At 44.5% G+C, this 24,555-nt stretch overlaps 1 protein-coding gene across 2 annotated transcripts in view; it reads right to left on the bottom strand.

The window, feature by feature from the left end:
• Window positions 1-22,829, bottom strand: part of LOC147107369 (uncharacterized) — an 87,687-nt gene extending 64,858 nt beyond the window's left edge. Inside the window, exons 1-2 of one of the 2 annotated variants that reach the window (XM_086006320.1) lie at window positions 22,435-22,829; window positions 529-684 (exon numbers count right to left, since the gene is read on the bottom strand). In XM_086006320.1, coding sequence (XP_085862446.1) covers window positions 529-684; window positions 22,435-22,450 — 172 coding nt within the window. In that variant the 5' untranslated portion in view covers window positions 22,451-22,829. Of the gene's footprint in view, window positions 1-528; window positions 685-21,879; window positions 22,045-22,434 lie in introns of those variants that run through there. The other variant, XM_086006321.1, reaches the window with a different exon arrangement.
• Between the last annotated feature and the right edge of the window lie 1,726 nt (window positions 22,830-24,555).

Raw genomic sequence — 24,555 nt, 5'->3', positions numbered from 1 at the left:
GGTGACCAAAGGCTTGGTCAAAGAGGTAGGTTTTGAAGAGCGGCTAAAAAGGAGAGAGCGGGAGAGAGGTTTACTGAGGGAATGCCAAAGCTAAGGGCCTAGGCAGCTGAAGGCACACTGCCAATGGTGGAGCGGTGGAAATCAGGCATGCACAAGTATTAAATGGTATAGAGAAGAGAAACCCAGAATATTACTTCAAGGTAAGACAAGCCAACAGGACCAGAGGAGATTAATCTAAAATGAGTGAAAAGTAAATTTAAAACAAATGGTTTTATTCAAAGAGAAATGATTGGAATAATCTGAGAGTTAAAGTAATGCAGGCAAAAGACACTTGGGGGTGTTAAAAATGTTAGATATAAATCTCGGTTAATTCGAGCAATAGATGAGCTTCAATAGGACAAGTGGCTTTTTCTTAGGTTCTTGTAAACACGGCACTGTCAAAGAATTTATTCTTCTTACAACTGAAGGGAACAAATGCTTAGGATTAAAACCATGGGGGTCCGATTGTAAACCAACATTTTTACTTACCATAAACAACTGCAGCTAGATATCTTTTTTGGTTATTCACTTGTGATTGATCTTCAGTAGCAAGGGACGACGAGCCATTCTGAATGTCCACCATTTCGGCTCCATCAAATATCACAGTTTCTGTATCATCTTCTACTTTAACCCGAAGGTATGAATCTGCAGCAAAATAAAAACGAGAGTCTTAACACTACCGATCAAAACTACGGTGCGCCTTGGCAATTATTTTAAAACTTGGCATTTTGGTTTCTATACACACAGCATGCTTTCAAAAACCACAGTACTGTAATTCAAAAACACAATGCACAAGATTCTTACCACTGAGTCTATAATAGGCATGCACATGAATTGTGTACTTCAGACTGACAAATTTTCTACAAACCCTCTCTAATAATGGCTTCCCTGTTCGGCATCACTAGTTGGGGGAAGAAGCGGTGTGCTTTGGAAACAGCAAGTCCTGTCGCGCTCCATGAATGGCCAGTTTTGTTGTTATTCGCTTATAAAAGAAATCCTGGCGTGTCATGTGTCTTCCAGTTTCAGAAGTTCAGAGTTGTTCATCGGACTCAGATGAGGAGGCCTTGGGCTATATTCTGGGATGGTAGTGCAGTGTTTGCTGGGCGAGAGTGACATTAGTACATTACTGGGAGTCGTCATGTACTATGTGATTGAGCCTCTTCATTTAGTCGACAGAGTGCCAACTGTGGGAAACTCATTTACTCAAGCCCTAGGCTTCTCAAAGGGGGACAGGCCTCCCATTAGAAAAAACGCATTGATCAAGGACAAAAAAGGCGGCCTCGTTCTCCCCATCTCTCTGGTCCTCTCACACTCTTAATTATTTCTACGTTCCCCCTTTCTGTTTGCTTCCTCACTGTCTTGGCACACACACCTTTTCTCAGTGGTTTCTGTATTCTTTTTGTCTCGGATCTATGTGGAAATCAGGCGGGAGATAAAACTGATTCACTACTGCCCGTTCTCCGCCACTGCCGAACAATTAAAATCAGCCCTTGTAGTTCTCCAGGAGCAGGTTGAAAGATATAACTGCAGAATACACCATTCCCATGCCCATATACACACACGCATGCACGTGCACACACGTTTATCTATTTAATTTTTTTTTTTTTTTTTTAAACACATCTTTTATGTTATCTTATTTTTAGCTTTGTGGACGAATCTAAAGTGAAGCATGAATGACAACGCTAGCTGAAAATGGCAAGAACCACCAACTGGAATGTTCTGATCGATTTTGCGGTCTTTTGCTAGTTTACTATTGGTAGCTTTGGTTAAAATAAAGACTGATGATTTAATCACTTGGTCTTCTGCTGGTTACTCATTCCTCAATTATACTTTTGATTAGTTTACTTTCAGCCATTGGATATTTGAATGCTAATTTAACAGATAAGCGATTATGTCACCGAATCACAGTGCCCTACAGTCCTTTAATGTTTTGGGGCCACAATTTCAGGTGCGATGCTACAGATGCATATTTAGACTTTTAATTAAATAAATAGCTTAGTCTTGTGCGAAATCAAGCTTGCTGAAATCAGGTTGGAAAAAAATGGTTGCCTTTAGCATTGGTTAGTTTAGTGTCACTTCCTGATTTTTCACTGGTAGCTTTTCGGCGTTTGCTGCTTGTTCATTTGGTACTGCAGGGAATTCAGGGCCAGGATGATCTCCTGGACTAGTTTCGATGGCCTAGATGGGTCAGAGAGGAATTTCCCGGATTTTTTCCCCCCTAAATCGGCCTGGGTTTTTTTAAGCTGGTTTTTCGTCTCTCCCAGGAGATCACATGGTTTGGGTGGGATGTGGCGAGTGTGTATATGGTGATACACAAGGTATCGCAATTGTGAGAGACAGGCTAGATGGACCAGAGGGTCTTTACCTGTCCATCATTGTTCGTATGTACCTTTTTTATTGTTTAATGCTTGTTCCGTGTTCTATTTTGGGTGTCAGCCATGTTCTAGATGCAACTTTTAATTTCACACATAGCTAAATGGACTATTAACATAGCACAAGATCTGTTATAAACAGGAAATGACTGCAAGCCCATCGGTTTTCACAGATTGGCCCTTCTCACCATATCCATTAATTCCCTCTAGAAACACATCTAATTGTCTTTTGAATCCAGCTGTATGTTCTGCTTCTATGACCTGTGTTATTCCACAACTCTATTATTCTACAGTTGAAAACTTTTGACTTGGATTGCTTTGTTGCTCCGAATTCACTCATTTTTAAACTGGTGTCTCCGGGCATTTGAATCCTTCAACAGTTCAAATTTTACCGCTTCCCTTCACAATCTTCAATTCAAAATCTCCTCTTTCCAAAGAAACAAGCTCAGATTCCTTAATCTTATTCATAATTTAAAACGCCTGACAACCAGAATCATCCTTGTTGCTTGCCTCTGTACTGGCAATCATCTGCTGCTCAAGGTGACTGCTGCAAAATTATTATGTAAATGTAATACTAGAGTGTGAGGCAATAAAAAAGCAAAAAAAAACTAATTTTGAACATTTTGACAGGAGTTGCAACATAGAGATACATTGACGGATGTTGTTACAAACTCCATTTTTGAAGCACAGTCCATAAGTTACTTTAAAAAGGGAAGTAGATAGTGGTTTGTAAAATGAAAAATATTAAAAAAGGAGATTAGACTAGGTGGCTCATGTGGAAAAAAAGCATTGGCACGGACTTGACGGGCCAAATGACCAGTTTCTGTGCTGTCAACATTTTATGTACCTAACTTATAACCCCTAGTGTGATATTGCCCAAGCTTTAGTTCCAGCTTAGACTGGGCTGAATTCAAATGAGGTGCCAGAGATGAAAGGTCAGTATCAGCTGCGCCTCTTCAGCACAAATAAGGAAGAAAGACTATTTATACAGAGCATTTATATAGCGCCTTTCACAACCACCGGTCGTCCCAAAGCACTTTACAGCCAATGAAGTACTTTTGAAGTGTAGTCACTGTTGTAACGTGGGAAATGTAGCAGGCAATTTGCGCACAGCAAGCTCCCACAAACAGCAATGTGATAATGACCAGATAATCTGTTTTTCAGTGGTGTTGATTGAGGGATAAATATCAGCCAGGACACCGGGGATAACTCCCCTATACTCTTCTTCGAAATAGTGCCGTGGGATCTTTTGCATCCACCTGCGAGAGCAGACGGGGCCTCAGCTTAACGTCTCATCTAAAAGATTCCTCAGCACTGCACTGGAGTGTCAGCCTAGATTTCTGTGCTCAAGTCTCTGGAGTGGAACTTGAACCCACAACCTTCTGACTCTGAGGCAAGAGTCTCACCCACTGAGCCACAGCTAATGTCCTTAGTCGTGGACTGTCTTTTGTGCAAGATAAATTTGTGCTTTTAAAATGGGCTCATTATTTTTGAAATGCTCGTTTTTGCTGTAAGTTATGAGAGGGTGCACGTTTGGCACAACCTTTAATGAAATCCTTTAGGAATTAATCATAAACACATAAATGGATAACTACTTATTATGCTTTTAAAAAAAAAAAAACAGCACCAGTACAGCAATTCACTTACAAGGCTAAGATTATATTTGCTCATTGCAAAAATAGATTTGGGTCACATTCTGTTTATTCTATTATATTTTGCCACAAGGCAAGTCATTTGTTATTCTGTCCTCTCCTTTACCTGTAGCACATCTCATTTGCTGTACATCATGAAGCCGGGGAATAGGAGGGAGAAAAAGGAGGATTGAAAGACTAAGTTAATGCAATATCCACTTGGCTCCAAAGGAATTTTGTTATTCTAAAAGAGCATGCAAACACCACACTGCACACTTTCCTGTGAAATTCTGACTACAAAAAAAATCATTTGTCATTTTTATTGCCAATTTAAAAACACAGGTTCCCCCCCCCCCACGTGTGTGTTTTTCAGTTTCTATTTTTAAACATCAAAAAGGGTGAAAAAGCAGGGATAAACTTGGCAACAATCATTACTTATTTGAACATTGCTAAAACTTAAGGAAACAATAAAGGAAACTTTTTTTTTTTTTTTTTAAATGTTTTACTGATAGAGTTCTCTCAGTAATTCCATTCTATGGGCTTCTGGAGAGCGAAGGGGTTGAGGACTATGGCGAGTAGGGTATATCTTTGAAAAAGGACCAGGCTTGATGGGTTTAAATGACAGCCTCCTGTTCCTGAAACTTCCAGGTACCTGTAATGCATACGGGGAGGGCTAAGAAGGCAAGGGGATGCACAATAAAGGGTAGGATACTGAGAAGTGTAGAGGAACAGAGGGACCTTGGAGTGCATGTCCACAGATCCCTGAAGGTAGCAGGACAGGTAGATAAGGTGGTTAAGAAGACATACCGGATGCTTTCCTTTATTAGCCGAGGCATAGAATACAAGAGCAGGGAGGGTATGGTTGAACTGTATAAAACACTAGTTAGGCCGCAGTTAGAGTACAGTGTACAGTTCTGGTCAGCACATTACAGGAAAGATGTGATTGCACTAGAGAGGGTACAGAGGAGATTTACGAGGATGTTGCCAGGACTGGAGAATTTTAGCTATGAGGAAAGATTGAATACGCTGGGATTGTTTTCTTTGGAACAGAGGAGGCCGAGGGAAGACTTAATTGAGGTGTATAAAATGATATGGGACCTAGGTAAAGTGGACCGGAAGGACCCATTTCCCTTAGCAGCTGTACAAAACCCTGGTTAGACCACATCTGGAGCACTGTGAGCAGTTCTGGGCACCACACCTTAGGGAGCATATATTGGCCTTGGAGGGAGTGCAGCGTAGGTTTACCAGAATGACCTGGACTCCAAAGGTTAAATTACGACACAAATTAGGGTTGTATTCCCTAGAATTTAGAAGGTTAAGGGGTGATTTGATCAAAGTTTTCAGGATATTAAGATGAACAGATAGGGGTAGATAGAGAGAAACTATTTCCGCTGGTCAGGGAGTCTGGGACTAGGGGGCATAGTCTAAAAATTAGAGCCAGACCTTTCAGGAGTGAAATTAGGAAACAGTTCTGCACTCAAAGGGTGGTACAAGTTTGGAACTCTCTTCCGCAACTGGCAATTGATGCAAGATCAATTGTTAGTTTTAAATCTGAGATTGATAGATTTTTGTTAACCAAATTAAGGGATATGGGGCAAATAGTGTTAAATCACAGATCTGCCATGATCTCATTGAATGGCGGAACAGGCGCGACTTGCTATGCTAGCAGAGAGGTCAATAACCAGGGGGCATAGATTTAAAGTAATTGGTAGATGGATTAGAGGGGAGCTGAGGAGAAATACTTTCACTCAGAGGGTGGTGAGGGTCTGGAACTCAATACCTGAGAGGGTGGTAGAGGCAGACACCCTAATCACATTTAAAAAGTACTTGGATATGCACTTGAAGTGTTGCAACCTAGGGCTACAGACCAAGAGCAAGAAAGTGGGATTAGGCGGGATCGCTCTTTGTCTGCTGGCACAGACACGATGGGCCGAATGGCCTCCTTCTGTGCCGTAAATTTCTACGATTCTTACAGTCGGAGACAGTGCCCAATCTGGAATGGCTTGTGTCTTGTGCAACTCACTGGAAACATTTTTATTAATGAAGGAAAATTTAGACAGCCAGTTACAGGAAACTTTGGTTTATCCGGAGGTTGTATGGCCAGAAACCTCGCTCTAACAGCAGAAATCAGCAGCCGTTTTGGTTAGGTTTTTTTTTCTTCTCCTAGCATTCTTTTAACAGGCAGGCTCTGGAAAGTGTCTTTGTAGCTTAGCAACAGCTTCAGAGACGCTTCCAAGGTACGGGCCGAGTGTTTACAAGCTGTCGCTGAGCAACAGTGTTTGTTGTCAAATATGGAGATTTTCATCTCCGTATGCTTCAACGTTAACTTTGCATGTCCGGCAGTTTTGATATATCAGCAACACGCCGGTCCCGTCGGTGCCGGATATCAGAACTTTTCCTGTACTATGCCACGGCACATTTGAACTATTTGGTCAGAAAAGCAGCACACACTGGCTTGTCTGCACTGCATTTAACGATTTCTGAAGATAGCAAGCCCTCTAATTAAGATGGTGTTGTCTGGGGTGGGGAAGCGGAAAAGTGCAGGGCAATCAGAATACTTATGGAGCCCTGGGTGTAGCATTGCATTATCTGAAGACATTAGTCGAAAAAAAGTCATCAGGTGATTAGACAATGAGTACTGACACAGATCATGACTTTTTTTTAATTTTTTTTTATAAAAGGTGTCACTGTACAAAGAGATTTATAAATAACATAAATCCACTTAAACTGCTGTTTCTCAACTCAATGTATTTTCTTTACCACTGTATACTTTCGAACCTTCCCCAATCCCTTGAACTGTTTAAAGCACTTTTACTCTTCAGGAAATCAAGATTGCTAAGGGCTCATTTATTATGGTGAGGTAAAAAAAAAAAATTTAAACCCCATTTCTATTGCTAAGTAGGTAAACATCAAGTCAGTCTTTCAGACAGAAGGCAATTTTGCCAGGTAACTTTACTCCTTTAATAGTTATCTGATAAAAAAAAATCTCAAGAATGGTCTCAACATTTATGCTATACCTGTACCTTGTTTTGCAAAAGTAAACTCATATTAACCGTTGCAAAAGGCAAAATACTGTTTCTCTCTCCACAGGTGCTGCCTGACCTGATGAGTATTTCCAGCATTGTCTGTTTATATTTCGTAATTACTTTTATAGCCTGTCTGCTCGCTCACCCCAGAAATTGTACTGATTATCTGCAGAGAATCATCTGATGAATGCTGGGAGTTTTCTCCAGTCAGACTGCGCCACGCTGGGAACGGTAGGCGTAGATGCTTACTGGGAGTTGTACTTGTCTCTTCAGCTGACAGTCTTGGATTTGGGAAGAGCATTAACTCTAGACCCAGGCTTCTCAGCAAGGTACATGCCACGGGTGGCTAACATTGCAGAAAATACTCTTGTACACTTAAGTTTAATTTTTTCTGTTGCAAGTGTTGTAATTATTTATGTCTTTATTATGTTACAAACTTCATTTCCAGTAATAAATTTCTCAGCTGGTAAAGATTGTGGAGAAAAAGGGTTTTCCAAAAATATTTGTTGGTGATTTCACATTAGAACTTTTTTTTGGAAATTGCCGATTGCAACATATTAATTTGCACATTCCATACCTGTTCAGTTGTGATTTGTTGCTGTTTCCCCAAATATGAAATTTCAACCAATAAATTCCAATAAAAACCACAGGTGATGCAGGAAATAAATTAGACACGCGCATAGACCCCCTCACCCCGCCCCCACGCCCCCCCACGGACCTGCTCACAGTGAGCTGGAGAACACACTATCTGTTACAGTGCAGCTGTTGTACCAAGCTCGAGGAACAGCACCTCATCTTCCGATTAGGCACTTTACAGCCTTCCGGACTCAATATCGAGTTCAACAATTTCAGATCATAACCTCGGCCCCTATTATATTTTTATATTTTTTATCCACACTTTTGGTTTGTGCCTTTTCCTTTTTTTTCTCTCTCCCACATGGCAACTGTCTCTCACTCTGCCAGCGCATTTCACACTTCATCTAGAGCCATTGTTTGTTTCTTTACCTGTCCTATTACTATCTGGTCTCACCTTGAATATCTCTTAATGTCTCTTCACCTCTCACAGACCTTCCCTTTTGTTCTTTCATCCCCTCCCCCATTTCCCAGTCCCCAAACTTGCTTTTTAATCTGTCATTTCCTTTTTTCCTCAGTTCTGACGAAGGGTCTGCAACCTGAAACGTTGACTCCGTTTCTCTCTCCACGGATGTTGCCTGGCCTGCTGAGTTTTTCCAGCGTTTTCTGTTGTTATTTCGGATTTCCAACATCCGCAGTATTCTGCTATACTATCAGGACCTGAATATATCAAATTCTGATTTTAATTACCAGAATATTTGGGAATTTTTAAAAAGTGATCTGTGAATTGAATTCCATGATTCTGTTCACTTTGCCATGAAGACTGTATCCCAGCAGTTTAGTAATTATGGGTTAACTATTTGCTCAGTTTATGCATCTGTCAACTTTTACTCATTGGTAGCACTTTCACCGGAGGCCGAAGGCTTTGGGTTCAAACCGACACTTCATCGCAATACTGTTAGATGCTGCATTGTTGGAGGTGCTGTCTTTCAAACAAGATATTAAACCGAGGCCGTCAGTCGGTTGGACGCAAAAGATCTTATGGCACTTTTTTTGAATCAACATCAAGATAGATTAACGGTTCATACAATTGAGCTGCTGTATGTGGGACCTTGCTGTGCACAAATTGGCTGCTGCGTCCAAGTACAAAATAACAGTGCCTATACTTCAAAAAATAATCTGTTTGCTGTAAAGTGCTTTGGGGTGTGCCAAGGACGTGAAAGATAATATATAAATTCAAGTTGTTTATTCATACCTGGGGAAGGGACAGTGGGGTTTGGCAGCGCCGGGTGGGACAGTGGGGTTTGGCAGCGCCGGGTGGGACAGTGGGGTTTGGCAGCGCCGGGTGGGACCGTGGGGTTTGGCAGCGCCGGGTGGGACCGTGGGGTTTGGCAGCGCCGGGTGGGACAGTGGGGTTTGGCAGCGCCGGGTGGGACAGTGGGGTTTGGCAACGCCGGGTGGGACAGTGGGGTTTGGCAGCGCCGGGTGGGACAGTGGGGTTTGGCAGCGCCGGGTGGGACAGTGGGGTTTGGCAGCGCCGGGTGGGACAGTGGGGTTTGGCAGCGCCGGGTGGGACAGTGGGGTTTGGCAGCGCCGGGTGGGAGGGACCTTCTGGCAGAGTGGAGGATGGAACTAAGATTTAACTTAGTGAAGGAATGGGTTGGCCTGGGGGGTGGGGGGCGGTGGGAGATGGGAAGAGAATTACTTCCTCAACCTATTCCTGACCTGAAGTCAGTTTTCTGAACTATTGCCAATTTTGTACTGTATTTGCCAATGGCAGTTACAATTACAGCATAACAGAAAACACAGAAACGTGGCATTGGACCAACAGCATATATCGGGGCATCAGGCAGGCCAGAGATGGGTTGAGGTGAGCCTGACGGACCCAACAGGCAAAGAATAAGTCGGGTAGGGATGGATGGGGTGGGCCGGGCTAGGCCAGGCAAGATTTGGGGCTGGATGAATAGCAGAAGACTCCAGGCTGCCGAGGATTGCCCTTTTTAAAAAAACAACTTCCCATGCTGTTGCTCATGGTCACTCTAGGTGAGTCAGGAAGCTGCTGCTCAGCAAACAAAAACAGCAGCTTCAGGCTTCCTACAGAGGTTAGCATGAGTGGGCAAAACTTACTAGATACATTTCCAATAAAAGTTGGGAAATTTCATGTGGTAAGTTGCAGTATTATAAGGGAAAAAAGTGCTTGTTTTTTGGCACATTATTTCCATTTTTACTTCGTTATATTGGTGACAGAACAACACAGGGAGCATCCTAGATATTTTCCAGTAAGCGATTTATCACAATTCAGCGTTGGTAGATCCGCATAGGGAAGAGAATAAAGACGCAGGTTTCAGTTCACAAGAGTCTCGGTATGTTTATAGACACTAGTCTAGCTGTGAACAGGGAAAGTTATTGGGGAAAAAGCCCAAACTATCAATTAAATAGGAATGGGGTACCAAATTGGGAGGGGGGTGGGGGGTATGTCAAATTATTAAAAGGATTGTGAAAGATAAGCTAGCAGGATGGGCAGAGATGTGGGAGATGCAGTTAAATGTAGAAAATGTGAAGTAATAGATTTCGGAAGCAAGATCAGAGAAAGAAAATAAACTTGAAAATGCAGAGGAGCAGCGGGATCTTGGTGTGCAGATATACAGGTCTTTAAAAAGGTGGCAGCACATAGAGAATAAAAGGACTCCAGAGGCACATAATACAAAAACAAGGGGGTATGTTGAACTTTTACAAGACTTAAGTTAGGCTGCAGCAGAGTATTATGTACAGTTTTGGGCAACCCCAATATAGGAAAGATATAAAAGCAATGTTGCAGCATGGATTCGTTACAGCTTTAGCAGGGATGAGGGATTACAGTGAAGAAGAGATTTAAGGAGATGGGACCTTTTCACTAGAACCGAGAAGGTTAACGAGTGGAGGTCTTTAGGATCCGGATAGTGAAAATAGCGATGAATGTTTCACTGGTCGGCCAAAATACTAACTAGAATGTACAAGTTTAAGATGGTTGGAAAATATTCTTTACACAGAGGGTGATTTAATAGGAAATTCTTTGTCACAGTTGTTGAAGCGTCTTTAAATACTTTGTAAAGGTAGATAGTTGTTTAAAAATGAGAGATGTTGAAGGGCATGGTGATTAGGAGGTGTGGGATTAACCAGATGGCTCATGAGGAGAAATCCATCAACACAGACTGGATGCATTGAATGACCTTGTTCTTGTCTGCTTCTATCTGGCCTACCCCATCCTTTCATAATTTTAAACATCATCATAGCGCCCATAATGTGTTGTTCTAATGCTTTATTCTATTACTCGAGATAAAAACTAAAATTCCATTAGCAAAGCCTTATTGACCAGTGGTGTTGTCCTGTACCCCCAAATCCCTCTGCGCTCCACAGCACTGAACCGACTTTCATTCAGAGTATAATTACTGCTGTTATTTATACTGCGTCACCTCACACTTGGTGATCTTGAATTCTATCTGCCACTTTATTCCACAGTCTTATCAATATCCCTTTAGAGCTTCATTTGGTTTTCTATACCTCCTAGTTTGGCATCATCTGTAAACTTAAAACGCCCGTCCCTCTAGGCTCTATATAGATATACACAGTGAACAGCAGTGGTCCCAGAACTAAATCATGTGGAACACCACTACCTACTTCCAACCACACTAAAAACTGCCCTTAACTCCTACTCTCTATATAATTGTTTACCAGCTGCAGGCACTTACCATCTCTCCCATTATGGTCTGCATACTAACACATGGGTTTACTGGCTCTCTAATACTAACAGATCGAGGAAATTTGAGTGCAGATCACTTATGGTCAATTTTACGCTACACCTGAATTTCCTCAATCTTTACGCTGATTCTGCAAAACCTCTGCCGCTCAGTAACATAGCTCCATGCAAAAGTGTTGCTCCCGCAAATTTCATTAATCTACGCCAGTTCTGAACGAGCTGTAAATTTACTCTTAAATTTTAAGGAGCAACAGGACCCAAAGTCATATTTCTAATATCTTATGGTGTCTTTTTAAGCAATTTTAAAAATAATCCTTCCTCACTGAAACCTACAATGCATTTTCTGTATCTTTGAATGCATCTTTATAGTATCAGAATAATTTGCACATATTTCTTACACATGTTGCATAGAATGATCAGGCCATTTGGACCAAATGGTCTATGCCAGTGTTTATGCTCCACACGAGCCTCCTTCAACCCTATTGTTGGCATATCCTTCTATTCCATTCTCCTTCGTGTCCCTATCTAGCTTCCTCGTAAATGTATCTTAGTTTTATACAGGTAGACTATCCTTTATCCGAAAACCTTGAGACCAGCTGTGTTTCGGTTTTCGGATTCCAGGTTTTCATCTCCGTATCTGACAACAAACACTGTTGCTTAGCAACAGCTTGTAAACACTCGGGCCCGGCCTTGGAAGCGTCTCTGAAGCTGCTCCTAATCACAGAATCACAGAAACCCCACAGTGCAGATAGAGGCCATTTCGGCCCATCGAGCCTGCACCGACACATATCCCACCCAATCCCCGTAACCCCTACACCAACACATATCCCACCCTATCCCTGTAACCCCAGGTATTTAATCCCCCTAACACTAAGGGTCAATTTATCATAGCCAATCATCCTAACCCGCACATCTTTGGACTGTGGGAGGAAACTAGAACTAGGGGGCATAGTCTTAGAATAAGGGGCTGCTCTTTCAAAACTGAGATGAGGAGGAACTACTTCACTCAGAGGGTGGTAGGTCCATGGAATATGCTGCCCCAAAAAGCTGTAGAAGCTACATCATTACATAAATTTAAAACAGAAATAGACAGTTTCCTAGAAGTAAAGGGAATTAAGGGTTACGGGGAGCGGGCAGGAATTTGGACATGAGTCTAGGTTCGGAGCGGTCATGGCCCTGTGGGTAGCGGAGCGGGCCCAGGGGCCGTGTAGCCTGATCCTGCTCCTATTTCGTGTGTCTAATTCTGTTAGATTCAGGAGATGGTTCTGTGATAGTGGATTGGCGGTTAGGATCAGATCAGCCATGATCTTATTGAATGGCGGAGCAGGCTCGAGGGGCCGATTGGCCTACTCCTGCTCCTATTTCTTATGTTATCACAAGCAGACAATCCGAGAGAGAACCTTTTCACAGAGACAAAGAAAGGCATCTCAGGAGAAAAACCTTGCAGGAAAGAAAGTCTCTCAGGCCACTCTCCCAGTCTAGCCAGATGCTCGTGAACAGTAGATTTGTCTGGTGTGTATTTTCAGGATTCTTTCAGGGCTAAAAAAAAAAATTAAGTTCAAAGAAAATAACCCAGTCTGACTGATACACAACTGCCCAGGAACAGAAACATCTGTTGTAGATATCCAATATAATTTATCTTGTTTACCCCCTTTCAAAGGTGCGATTACACTTGTGGCAACTGGAATGTTCCAACAGCTAGGAAGCTCAGTCCTATTTACCTTCTGTATTTTTATTTTGTCAGCCTGACAGTCGTGACTGTATATTTTCTATTTCCTTTGCTCTTGGTTGCACTTCAAAAGGAATTGTAAAGTATAACTCAGGCAAACTTATGTTTACTGCAAATATGCAGTTTGTCTTTGTTGCCTTTTAGGTGGATCTTAATCACATCCTTTAGAACTGTTTCCAGCATCTTCTCTGCAACGGACATCAAACTAACAAGCCGATGATTCCCAGGGTCAGGTTTCTTCCCCTTTTTAAATATTGGGACTTCATGAGCTCACCTCCAGTCTACTGGAGCTCTATATAAAAGCCAACGGCTCACAATACATCACCCACGGACAGAAAGCCAGCTTACAGCACTGCTGCAATGCACTGTAGAATGCCAAACATGCTGTGCCACCTAAAACGACATGACCAGAGAGACTCCAGCTTACAATGCTCTCCCTCAGGTTTACATCACAGCCAACATGAACAGAAGAGGAGCTGAAATGAAAGATGATCCAGTCATACCTTGGAGTTGGGGTCCAGCTCAGCCGCTCTACAGAGACTCTTTCCACAGCTTGACTGTTTTTTTTCTTCCCCTAGCATTTTTTTAAAATGAACAAAACGGCTGCTGATTTCTGCCGTTAGATCGAGGTTTCCAGCTCCCCCTGCTCCGTATCTGAATTCCTTGACTTAGCGGGGGTCTGGGGCTCGACTGCCGCCGCCAGTTGTGGGAAAGCCGGATATCGGCTGACTCCTACACTAAGCTGGCCCGCAAATCAGGTCGGGGGGGGGAGAAAAGACTATCGGACGGGCCGCTGCAGCTATCGGACGGGTCGCTGTATTGTTGGGTTCACTCTCCCGGTACCTCCTTCACATTGCCCGGCTCAGCCTGCAATCTCCTACCCAGGAGGGAACTCTGTGACCCTCTGCCCTGCTCACAGGGAAAGGCAGAGCTCCCGGACCACTCCTGTCATGTTTGGCGCCACTCGGGTCATGTCGTGCACACGACTTACGCTCCACGAAAAAACTCTCTGTTTTTAGAGATTTTCGGTTTTTAGAGGTTTTCGGTTTTCGGAAGTGCGGATAAAGGATAGTCTACCTGTATTACCTGTTGCAAAAATGCATTTTCATGATCATACATGTGGAGTTGACCCCAGATTAAGTGAGTAGTAGTTGGTATCATTGTCGAGTAAGTCGTGGGGTCCCTCAAATCGAACTTTTGCACAGGACCCCCGCAAGGCAAACACTACCTCTGGGTAGCTGTATAGGTAAGTGCCATTAATAATTAGTATTTACCCTGAATATTCAAAAGCAATGCAGTCGAGCAGTGTGTCGGAACTGAGGCCAAATTCGCATAAATGAAGGCTTCAAACTTTATTTTTTAATGCACAAGACGGACTTAAAAGAAGGAATATGGCTTAAGTTCAATTTCACACAGAAATCACAGAAACCTCACAGTACAGATAGAGGCCATTTCGGCCCATCGAGCCTGCACCGACACATGTCCCACCCGATCCCCGTAACCCCTACACCAACACATATCCCACCCTATCCCCGTAACCCCACGTATTTAATCCCCCTAACACTAAGGGTCAATTTTTATCATGGCCAATCAACCTAACCCCGCACATCTTTGGACTGTGGGAGGAAACCGGAGCACCCGGAGAAAACCCACGCAAACACGGGGAGAATGTGCAAACTCCACACAGACAGTCACCCGAGGCCGGATTCGAACCCGGGTCCCTGGCGCTGTGAGGCAACAGTGCTAACCACTATGCCACCGTGCTGCCCTGAGTAAAAAGCCGAATAGGAGAGTAAGCTTGCAGGGAACATAAAAACTGACTGTAAAAGCTTTTATAGATATGTGAAGAGAAAAACATTGGTGAAGTCAAGCATAGGTCCCTTGCAATCAGAATCAGGGGAATTTATAATGGGGAACAAAGAAATGGCAGACCAATTAAATACATATTTTGGTTCGGTCTTCACAAAAGGAGGACACAAATAACCTCCCAGAGATGTCGGGGAACATAGGGTCTGATGAAAGGGAGGAACTGAAAGAAATCAGTATTTGTAGGGAAATGGTGTTAGGAAAATTGACGGGATTGAAGGCCGATAAATCCCCAGGGCCTGATAATCTACATCCTAGGGTACTTAAGGAAGTGGCCCTAGAAATAGTAGATGCATTGCTGATCATCTTCCAACATTTGATGGAATCTGGAACAGTACCCATGGATTGGAGGGTAGCTAATGTTACCCCACTATTCAAAAAAGGTGGTAGAGTGAAAACGGGCAATTACAGTGGGGAAAATGCTAGAGTCCATTATAAAAGATGTAATAGCAGAGCACTTGGAAAACAGTGACAGGATCGGACAAAGTCAACATCGATTTACAAAAGGTAAATCGTGCTTGACTAATCTACTGGAATTTTTTGAAGATGTAACTGATAAAATAGATAAGGGAGAACCAGTGGATGTGGTGTATTTGGACTTCAGAAGGCTTTTGATAAGGTCCCGCATAAGAGATTAGCGTGTAAAGTTAAGGCACATGGGATTGGGGGCAAGGTATTGACTTGGATAGAGAACTGGTTGGCAGACAGAAAGCAAAGAGTTGGAATAAGCGGGTCTTTTTCCAAGTGGCAGGCAGTGACTAGTGAGGTACCGCAGGGATCGGTCCTTGGACCCCAGCTATTCACAATATATATTAATGATCTAGACAAGGGAACTAGATGTAATATCTCCAAATTTGCAGACGACACAAAGCTGGGTGGGCGTGTGTGCTGTGAGGAGGATGCCGAGAAACTCCAGGATGATTTAGATAGGTTGGGTGATTGGGCAAAAGCATGGCAGATGCAATATAACGTGGATAAATGTGAGGTTATCCACTTTGGTGGCAAAAACAGGAAGGCAGATTATTATCTGAATGGCAGTAGATTGGGAGAAGGGGAAGTGCAACGAGATCTGGGTGTCCTTGTGCACCAGTTGCTGAAGGTAAGCATGCAGGTGCAGCAGGCGGTTAAGAAGGCAAATGGTATGTTGGCCTTCATAGCGAGAGGGTTTGAGTACAGGAACAAGGATGTCTTGCTGCAGTTGTACAGGGCCTTGGTGAGACCACATCTTGAGTATTGTGTGTAGTTTTGGTCGTCTTATCCGAGTAAGGATGTTCTTGCCATGGAAGGAGTTCAGTGAAGATTCACCAGGCTGATACCTGGGATGGCAGAAATGACGTATGAGGAGAGATTGGGACGATTGGGCTTGTACTCGCTGGAGTTTAGAAGAATGAGAGGGGATCTTATTGAAACTTATAAAATTCTGACAGGACTGGACAGACTAGATCCAGGAAGGATGTTCCCGATGGCTGGGGAGTCCAGAACCAGGGGTCACAGTCTAAGGAAAAGGGGTAGGCCATTTAGGGGAGAGATGAGGAGGAATTTCTTCACCCAGAGAGTGGTGAACTTGTGGAATTCTCTACCACAGAAGGCAGTAGAGGCCAATACATTAAATATATTCAAGAAGGAGTTGGATATATTTCTTAAGGCTAAAGGGATCAACGGGTATGGGGAAAAAGCAGGGACCGGGTACTGAATTTGGATGATCAGCCATGATTGCATTGAATGGCGGAGCAGGCTCGAGGGGCCAAATGGCCTATTCCTGCTCCTATCTTCTATGTATCTATGTTTACGCTGATTTTCACGAGTTTTAACCTTCCAGCGGATGCGAGTAAGATTCTTGGAAATTTCGACATATCTTCCGAATAGGTGTAACCAGCAAGTCACACTGTTTCAGGAAATTCCAGGCCTAAAAGGCACTGTGCCAGTTCCTGGGAAAACAAGTATTCATGTGCATGATGGTGTGCTGCACACCGGGGGTAATATCCTTTCCTGTCGACATACATTTGGTCATTGATGAAAGGAGCATGTATGGCCATATGGGTGCCATCTAGGAATTCTAGAATCATGGGGAATTCTGATAAACTGGCTGGACCTGAATGTCAGTAATGGACTACCAGTACCCTACTGGCTTTACTCAGATATGGAAATAACAGTACTGGGAAAGCCTACTCCCAAGAGGGGTGTCATCGTCACAGAAGGAAGTGCACGCCTGGGAAACAGCATCATTAAAGATTGTCAAGAACTACTCTGCTTGCAACATGCCCCCCACAATACCCAGAGGCCATATCCAACGGATAGAGGGGTTTGGCTCCAGGCACACACAATAGCTGTTCAATGGCCGCTCTGGCCAGCTGGAGTATTTACAAGTTGGCCTGGACTAATGATCCAGAAACGTGGGTTCAAATCCCACCACGGCAGCCGGGGAATTTAAATTCAGTTAATTAATTAAATAAATCTGGAATCTGAAATCTGAAATAAAAGGCCAGTATCAGTAATGGTGACCATGAAACTATCGGACTGTCGTAAAAACCCATCTGGTTCACTAATGTCCTTTAGGGAAGGAAATCTGCTGTCTTTACCCAGTCTGGCCTATGTGATTCCAGACCCACAGCAATGTGGTTGACTCTTGACTGTCCACTGAAATGACTAAGCAAGCTACTCAGTTGCAAAAAACTGCTACGAAACACATTAATAAGAATGGAAAGCGGATTGACCACCCGGCATCGACCTCAGCACCGGCTAGACACGACAACGGCACACCCAGCCCAGTCAACCCTGCAAAGTACTCCTCACCAACATCTGGGGACTTGTGCCAAAATTGGGAGAGCTGTCCCACAGACTAGTCAAGCAACAACAGTCACAGAATCATACCTTTCAGCCAATGTCCCAAACTCCTCCATCACCATCCCTGGGTATGTCCTGTCCCACCAGCAGGACAGATCCACCAGAGGTGGCAGCGCAGTGGTATATAGTCAGCAAGGAGTGGCCCTGGGAGTCCTCAACATTGACTCCGTACCCCATGAAGTCTCATGGCGTCAGGTCAAGCATGGGCAAGGAAACCTTCTACTGATTACCACCTACCGCCCTCCTTCAGCTGATGAATCAGTACTCCTCCATGTTGAACACCACTTGGAAGAAGCACTGAGAGTAGCAAAGGCACAGAATGTACTCTGGGTGGGGGACTTCAATGTCCGTCACCAAGAGTGGCTCGGTAGCACCACTACTGACCGAGCTGGCAGAGTCCTGAAGGACATAGCTGCCAGTCTGGGCCTGCGACAGGTGGTGAGAGAACCAACACGAGGGGAAAAACCTACTTGACCTCGTCCTCACCAATCTACCTGTCACAGATGCATCTGTCCATGATAGTATTGGTAGCAGCGACCACTGCACAGTCGTCATTGTGGCGATGAAGTCCCGCCTTCACACTGAGGACACCCTCCATTGTGTTGTGTGGCACTACCACTGTGCTAAATGAGATAGATTCAGAACAGATCTAGAAGCTTAAAACTGGGCATCCATGAGGTGCTGTGAGCCATCAGCAGCAGCAGGATTGTATTCCACCACAATCTGTAACCTCATGGCCTGGCATATCCCTCACTCTACCATTACCATCAAGCCAGGGGACCAACCCTGGTTCAATAAGGAGTGTAGAAGAGCATGCCAGGAGCAGCACCAGGCATACCTAAAAATGCAGTGCCAACCTGGGGAATCTGCAACACAGGACTACATGCATGCTAAAAAGCAGAAGCAGCATGCTATAGACAGGGCTAAGCGATCCAACAATCAACAGATCAGATCAAAGCTCTGCAGTCCTGCCACATCCAGTCGTGAATGGTGGTGGACCATTAAACAACTAACGGGAGGAGGAGGCTCCATGAATATCCCCATCCTCAATGACGGTGGAGCCCAGCACGTGAGTGCAAAAACAAGGCTGAAGTGTTTGCAACCATCTTCAGCCAGAATTGTCGAGTGGATGATCCATATTGGCTGACTCCCGAGGTCCCCACCATCACAGAAGCCAGTTTTCAGCCAATTCGATTCACTCCAAGTGATATCAAGAAACGGCTGAGCGCACTGGATACAGCAAAGGCTATGGGTCCTGACAACATCCCGGCTATCGTGCTGAAGACTTGTGGTCCAGTACTAACCGTGCCTCTAGCCAAGCTGTTCCAGTACAGCTACAACACTGACATCTATCCGATAATGTGGAAAACTGCCCAGGTATGTCCTGTCCACAAAAAGCAGGACAAATCCAATCTGGCCAATTACCGTCCCAGTGTACTCTCATCAGTCTACTCTCAATCATCAGCAAAGTGTCATCAACAGTGTTATCAAGCAGCACTTACTCACCAATAATCTGCTCACTGATGCCCAGTTTGGGTTCCGCCAAGACCACTCGGCTTCAGACCTCCTTACAGACTTGGTCCAAACATGGACAAAGGAGCTGAATTCCAGAGGTGAGGTGAGAGTGACTGCCCTTGACATCAAGGCAGCATTTGACAGAGTGTGGCATCAAGGAGCCCTAGTAAAACTGAAGTCAATGGGAATCGGGGGGAAAACGCTCCACTGGCTGCAAGTCATACCTAGCACAAAGGAAGATGGTTGTGATGGTTGGAGGTCAATCATCACAGCCCCAGGACATCGCTGTAGGAGTTCCTCAGGGCAGTATCCTAGGCCCAACCATCTTCAGCAGCTTCATCAATGACCTTCCCTTCAACAGAAGGTCAGAAATGGGGATGGTCGCTGATGATTGCACAGTGTTCAGTTCCATTCACAACTCCTCAGATAATGAAGCAGTCCATGCCCACATGCAGCTAGACCTGGACGCCGTTCAGGCTTGGGCTGATAAGTGGCAGGTAACATTCGCGCCACACAAGTGCCGGGCAATGATTATCCCCAACAAGAGTCTTACCACCTTCCCATGATATTCAATGACATTACCATTGCCGAATCCCCCACCATCAAAATCCTGGGGGTCACCATTGACCAGAAACTTAACTGGACCAGCCATATAAATACTGTGGCAACAAGAGCAGGCCAGAGGCTGGGTATTCTGCAGCGAGTGTCTCACCTCCCAACTCCCCAAAGCCTTTCTCTCATCTACAAGGAGCAAGTAGGAGTGTGATGGAATACGCTCCACTTGCCTGGATGAGTGCAGCTCCAACAACACTCAGCAAGCTCGACACCATCCAGGACAAAGCAGCATGCTTGATTGGCACCCCATCCACCACCTTAAACATTCACTCCCTCCACCACCAGCGTACCGTGGCTGCAGTGTGTACCATCTACAAGATGCACTGCAGCAACTCATCAAGGCTTCTTCGGCAGCACCTCCCAAACCCGCGACCTCTTCCACCTAGAAGGACAAGGGCAGCAGGCACATGGGAACACCACCACCTCCGAGTTCCCCTCCAAGTCACACACCATCCTGACTTAGAAGTATATCATCAATCTTTCATCAGCACTGGGTCAAAATCCTGGGACTCCCTAACAAACAGCATTATGGGAGTACCTTCATCACATTAACTGCAGCGGTTCAAGGCAGCGGCTCACCACCACCTTCTCAAGGGCAATTAGGGGTGGGCAATAAATGCTGGCCTTGCCAGCGACGCCCATATCCCATAAAAAACAAATTTTAAAAAGTTGTACCGGGGCTGAAGCAGTTATTAATGTCCATGTCCGATAACTAGGTGCCATTCAAGAGAGCTACAGCCCTTGGGCATTTCCAATAGTGTTTGTTCCCTTGGCTTGAATTGGAGGAGTCAGCCTGCAACAACAACTTGCATTTCTAAAGCACTTAATGTAGAAATAATATCCCAAGGCCCTTCACAGGTGTTATTAAAAAAAAATTAAATTGACACTAAGCCAAAGGAAATATTAGGAGGGGTGAAGAAAAACCTTGGTCAAAGAAATGGGTTTTAAGGAAGGGAGCTACCAATGGTAGGGCAAGATGCACAAGTGGCCAGAATCAGAGGGAATTATAGTTTGGGGATGTTGAGTTGTAGGGCTGTGGGAGATTAGATAGGATGGGGCGAATGAATGAAAGAAAAGGAGAAAAAAGTAAACGAAAGAGCAAAGAACTTTTGCATTTATATAGCACCTTTCACAACCTCAGTAGATCCCAAAGTATTGTCCTGGCCAATATTTATCCCTCAATCAACAGAACAAAAACAGATTATCTGGTCATTATCACGTTGCGGTTTGTGGGAGCTTGCTGTGCGTAAATTGGCAGCCGCATTTCCTACATTACAAGTGACTACATTGCAAAAAGTACTTAATTGGCTGTAAAGCGCTCTAGGATGCCCGGTGGTCGTGGAAGGCGCTATATGAATGCAAGTCTTTCTTTCAACAACCAGGCCTTTCTATGGAGCGAACAATACATAGCGACATCTATGCTGCAGGATTAACGTGCAACGATTTTAAATTTCCCAATTATATATTACACATTTTTAATTTGCCGATTATTGGTAGAGCCAGTTTTCAATTTTGCCCGCAACTCCAAAGAAGCACCACTAATCATGACTGAAACACTCCTGAGGATTTATCTCAATTGTATCTTCAAACTTGTAAAAAAAAATCTAATTGTGTTGCTTTACAAACGCTAAAGAATCTTTCATACAGAAGCAGTCGAAAAATAACCATTTCCGCTTGCAGCTGATATTGCAAGAACGCTTTACGCGCGGTTTCCAGTCAATGTGTGAAATATGGATTGCGCATACATCTTCAGCTGGAGCTAACGTCACCGCATATCTTTTGCATGTTAAATCTTTGGGGGGAAATTACAGCATAAGTGCACGGTGCAAAAACATCGATGGATGCACTCCTTGGATTCGGACGCTAAACTGACCAAAATGCATCGAGTGCAGCATCGCGCCGTTCCGGGTAATTAAAAAAAGGAAAAACGCACCTTTTACCAAATGCATTTAATCGCAATGTTAGCTCCCGGGGAAGGGGTGGTGGTCCCGGAGCACCGAGCACAATCCCACCCACCCGGGCATTGGCGGGTAGCCCGCCGAATGCGAGCGCTGTCAGCGCCGAGTGACCATCCAACTGAATTGTTAAATTTTTTCAATGGTTCGCAAAAAAAAAATTGAGACAAGAGTCCCCGTTCCACGCAGCCCCGTGACGTCACAATGATCGACTCGCAACCCCGCCAGTCGGGAACGTCCGAACGCCGCCAACGTTCGGAAATAGAACGCCGAGGCGCCGAACGCTCCAATCGCAGGCGCGGGTGGGCGGGGCGCCGCCAGTCTCAGTCTCAGCCGAGCCCAGCGTTTGCGTCTTTTGAGTGGATGAGAAAACGCCCTTTAACCGTTTCCGGGCACGTTGTAAAGAGAGAGAGAGAGGAAAATAACACACACACACACAATATATACAGTCACCGTTGTGTGCTGAGCAAAACCAACATTTAGCAACGGCCAGTAGCTCGAAAAGACAAGGGAGGAAATGAAAATAGCCTTACCGTTTGTGGCCGACATTGCGAGTTTGGGGGACACAGTTTCTCTCCCCACCCCGTGCACTCTTTCCGTCCTTTTCCCGACGCCGCTCGAATGGCGCTTTAACGGAAGAGAGACACTCAACAAAAAACCCCTTTGTACACTCCGTCCAATGACAGCGACGCGACGCGAAGTCAACACTGCGCAGCCGTTAACTCCCAACGCCGGAAGAATTGGCCGGGCTCAGGGAACAACACACAAAACACCAGCATAGAGAAACGCACCGACCCGGGCGGGTTCGACAGCCCATTATTATCCAGATAGTCTCTGTTAATTAGCAAATGAGACATTGCCCAGAAACGCTTGAGGCCAGGGCGCCTCTCAGTCATTAATTACACGCCCATCGCGGAACAGTGTCGGTGCATCACTGCGTTCGCACATGTTTTTACCAGATTAATAAAAAGGCGCTGCCGAACGTTTACGGCGTTGGTGGCGCCAGGAAATATCAAACCTAAATTTTAGAAACCGTAGATTATTAAAATTAATCTTGAATATGCGGGCATGAGATGATCTCAATCTTTTTCAATGGCAACAACTTAAATTGCTGAAATTAGTTCGTATAAACATGTAAAGTTTTATTACCGAAATTAATGCAAAATTTCAGTTCTGGACAGCTGAACAACCGGACTGTTATGAACTGCAGCGTGGACCAGGGGACAGGTTCGTTTCAGAATCAACAATAATACATTATTCGGTATATGCTTAATTCATAATATACACTTACACATGCTTTCTCTAGGAAAAGAACGGTCACAAGGTAATTACAGATGAGGAAGGCCATTCAGCCCATCTTAATTAATCTATCCAGAAAATACCCTAGTCCTCCTAGTTCAGTTATTACAATCAACCTCATCTGAAGCCCGCATCGCCTTGTGGAAAGACCGGCTCGCCAGTCTTGAACAACCCCCAGCGATGGAAATTTTACCTGATGAAAGCCTTCCCCCAGGAGCTAATTGCAACTGGGCAATCTGGAAGTGCCTTAACGGACTTAGGACCGGTGTAGGTTGCTCAAAGGTGTCACTAAACAAATGGGGATATTCAACCAGCCCGACAACTTGTGAATGTGGAACTGAGGCACAGACTATGCAACATCTCCTGCAATGCCCATCGTTAGAGGAACCCTGCACTGTTGCAGATCTTGCCGAATCCAACAACAAGGCGCAAAAATGTGTCCAGTTCTGGCTGGGCTATGTATAGACTGTCCGTGGACACGATAAGAAGAAGAAGTTTCTATAGTCCATCCGTTTGTTGATCATCTAATTTGAACCCATCGCCTTATCTTACTTTTGAAATTTAACTTAAAATGATATTACCATTTATCTTGTATGTAGAAACATAGAAGATAGGAGCAGGAGTAGGCCATTCGGCCCCTCGAGCCTGCTCCGCCATTCAATGAGATCATGGCTGATCAACCAAATTCAGTACCCCGTTCCTGCCTTCTCCCCATATCCCTTGATCCCTTTAGCCTTAAGAAATATATCCAACTCCTTCTTGAATATATTTAATGAATTGGCCTCCACTGCCTTCTGTGGTAGAGAATTCCACAGGTTCACCACTCTCTGGGTGAAGAAATTCCTCCTCATCCCAGTCCTAAATGGCTTACCCCTTATCCTTAGACTATGACCCCTAGTTCTGGACTCCCCGGCCATCGGGAACATCCTTCCGGAATCTAGTCTGTCCAGGCCTGACAGAATTTTTTGGTTTCGATGAGATCCCCTCTCAATCTTCAAAACTCCAGTGAGTACAAGCCCAATCGACCCAATCTCTCCTCGTACGTCATTCCTGCCATCCCAGGTATTAGCCTGGTGAATCTTCGCTGCACTCCTTCCATGGCAAGAACGTCCTTCCTCAGATAAGGCGACCAAAACTGCATACAATACTCAAGGTGCGGTCTCACCAAGGCCCTGTACAACTGCAGCAAGACATCCTTGTTCCTGTACTCGAACCCTCTTGCTACGAAGGCCAACATACCATTTGCCTTCTTATCCGCCTGCTGCACCTGCGTGCTTACCTTCAGCGACTGGTGCACAAGAACACCCAGGTCTCTTTGCACTTCCCCTTCTCCCAATCTATTGCTATTCAAATAA

This window comes from Somniosus microcephalus, chromosome 14 (assembly GCF_052327205.1).
Source record: "Somniosus microcephalus isolate GS21.2 chromosome 14, FLI_Smic_1.0, whole genome shotgun sequence".
NCBI classification, from domain to species: Eukaryota; Metazoa; Chordata; class Chondrichthyes; order Squaliformes; family Somniosidae; genus Somniosus; species Somniosus microcephalus.
The sequence above is the reverse complement of the archived record's forward strand: the minus strand, read 5'-3'. Positions and strand labels throughout refer to the sequence as shown.